This window comes from Eimeria mitis, genomic scaffold, assembly GCF_000499745.2.
Source record: "Eimeria mitis Houghton genomic scaffold, Emh_scaff970, whole genome shotgun sequence".
Classification (NCBI taxonomy): domain Eukaryota; phylum Apicomplexa; class Conoidasida; order Eucoccidiorida; family Eimeriidae; genus Eimeria; species Eimeria mitis.
Window position 1 is genome coordinate 5,030 of NW_013577145.1, and position 2,548 is coordinate 7,577.

At 55.7% G+C, this 2,548-nt stretch overlaps 2 protein-coding genes across 2 annotated transcripts in view; both read right to left on the reverse strand.

The window, feature by feature from the left end:
* EMH_0026390 (uncharacterized protein) overlaps positions 1 to 1,579 on the reverse strand; it is a gene marked incomplete at both ends in the record, with an annotated part of 2,848 nt that extends 1,269 nt beyond the window's left edge. The window contains one exon of the mRNA XM_013502606.1: positions 93 to 1,579. Coding sequence (XP_013358060.1) covers positions 93 to 1,579 — 1,487 coding nt within the window. The remainder of the gene's footprint in view (positions 1 to 92) is intronic.
* Positions 1,580 to 2,198: 619 nt separating this feature from the next.
* Positions 2,199 to 2,548, reverse strand: part of EMH_0026400 (uncharacterized protein) — a gene marked incomplete at both ends in the record, with an annotated part of 4,370 nt that continues 4,020 nt past the window's right edge. The window contains one exon of the mRNA XM_013502607.1: positions 2,199 to 2,266. Within this exon, the coding sequence (XP_013358061.1) occupies positions 2,199 to 2,266 (68 nt within the window). The remainder of the gene's footprint in view (positions 2,267 to 2,548) is intronic.

Consider the following 2,548-nt stretch of genomic DNA (forward strand, 5'->3'; position numbering starts at 1 on the left):
CAGGACAGAAACCATCGAAGCCGCAGATGCAGCAGACAGGCAAACGGAGACAGATGAGGAGACCCTCAAACGGAGACACCTGGACGATACACCTGAGCCTGGGGTCTTTGCTGTAGAACTTGCTGCTCTGCAGCAGCTCCTCCTGCTGCTGCTGCTGCTGCTGCTGCTGCTGCTGCTGGTGTTGGTGGTGGTTGTTGCTGCTGCTGCTGTTGTTGCTGTTGCTGCTGTGCTGCTGGTTCTGCTGCTGCTGAGATCCTCCTTTGCTGTTACTACCACCTCCAACCCCACGCTGCTGCTGCTGCTGCTGCTGCTGCTGCTGTCCTGTTGCTGCTGCTGCTGCTGCTGCTTCTCCGCTGCCTGCTTCCTCGTCTTCTGAATCAGAAAAGCAAAGAGGGATCTGCCGCAGATAATCCAGCGGATTCACCAGCACCTTGCTGCTGCTGCTGCTGCTGCTGCTGCTGCTGCTGCTGCTGTTGCTGCTGCTGTTGTTGCTGTTTTTCGTGCTGCTGTCTGCTGCTGCAGCAGCAGCAGCAGCATGATTTGCAGTGTTGTCCGCTGCTGTGTCTGTCCCTGGATCTTCTGCTTCTGCAGGAGCAGCAGCAGCAGCAGCTGCTGCTGCTGCTGCAGCAGCAGCCTGAGCAGCAGCAACAACGTGTTTATCTACACGCACAGACGGCAAAAGGGTGGGGTTGTTGTGCTGCGCTGCTGCTGCCTTTCTATGGTTAAACCCCCGCGGTTTTATGTTGTCTCCTTGCTGCAGTCCGAGCAGCAGAGGAGGAGAGAAGTTTGTAAGTTTTTTATATTCTTCAGGGCCCCATTCTTTGTGTTGCTGCTGCATGCATGCTGCTGCTGCTGCTGCTGCTGCTGCTGCTGTACGAGGAGCAGCAGCAAGACGAATAGCAGCAAGAGCTGTCTCCTCGTCCACAAGCGGCAGCTGCTTCCGCAGGTGGCAGCAGAGGGGGCACAGCCACTCCTCAGCATCGGGAGCAGCAGCAAACCCCCCAGCCCCCCCCACAGGTCTTCTATCCTCACCGCTGCTGCTGCTGCTGCTGCTGCTGCTGCTGCTGCTGCTGCTGCTGGTGGTGGTGGTGCTGGTGGTGGGTGGTGAGGCGGGGTTTCTGCTGCTGTTGCTGCTTGAAGGACGGGTACTGTTGCTGCTCGTTGTGCGAATGTTGCTGCTGCTGCTGTTGCTGCTGGTTCTTGCTGCAGCAGCAGCAGAAGCAGCACCCACATCTCTATCAACAGCAGCAGCAGCAGCATCAGCAGCAGCAGCAGCAGCAGCATCAACAACATCAGCAGCAGCATCAGTTGTCTTCCTGTCTGCATTATGTTTTTCCTGTGCTGCAGCTTTAGCAGCAGCAGCAGCAGCAGCAGCAGCAGCAGCAGCAGCAGCAGGTGACATGCCAGCAATCCCTCCTGCAGCTTTAATAATTTTTTTTCTTTTTGCTGCAGCAGCAGCAACAGCAGCATCAAAGCTGCTGCTGCTGCTGCCTAGACAAAGAAAATGTGTGGGGGTATAGCAGCAATCGCAGAAGATGATAGGATCCTCCTCCCAGTCCTCGCCGCTGCCACAAACCATGCAGAGGGCCCGCTCGGCCCAGCTAGGCGGCAGCTTGCTGCTGCTGCAGCAGCAGACACGCAGCCGCAATATATCCATACTCTGCTCCGCTAGGGTGTATGTGTGACGGCTCTCTAACATACCGCATGCAGACTTCTTTATGTAGTACTGCAGCATCTTCTGAACACAGCAGCAGCAGCAGCAACAGCAGCAGCAGCAGCAGCAGCAGCAGGGGAGGTAGCAGCAGGGGAGGTAGCAGCAGCAGGGGAGGAAGAAGCAGCAGCAGGGGAGGAAGAAACAGCAGCAGCAGCAGCAGCAGCAGCAGCAGAGGGGGAGGCAGAGGGAGAAAATGAGGAAACAGCAAATGGAAATGCAGCAAATGTAGCAGCAGCAGCAGCATCAGCAAGAGCAGCAGCAGCAGCAAGAGCAGCAGCAGCAGCGAGAGAGAGAGATGCGACAGGTAAACAATTGGGTTAGGGAACAGCACAACAAGCAGCAACAGCAGCAGCAGCAGCAACAGCAGCAGCAACTGCAGCAGCAACAGCTGCATCACCAGCTCCATCACCAGCAGCAGCAGCAGTAGCAGCAGCAGCAGCAGCAACAGCAGCAGCAGCAGCAGCAGCAGCGAGACGAACCTCTTCTACTTGAGCCCACTCCTGCAGCGCCGGCCGTCGCTCAGCAGAAACCGCCAACAGCAAATCACGCAGCCTGCACAAACCCTAAACCCTAAACCCTAAACCCTAAACCCTAAACCCTAAACCCTAAACCCTAGACCCTTAAACCCTTACCGTAAAGCCTAAACACTAAGCGCTAGACACGAAAGGCTGAACCCTAAACACTAAGCTCTAAACCATAAACCCTAAACCCTAAACCCTAAACCCTAAACCCTAAACCCTAAACCCTAAACCCTAAACCCCCGATTTAGAATTAGGGTTTACATGTGTCTCTTTTCATCAGCAAGACGAACGAGACGCCACGTTAAGTTTTCTG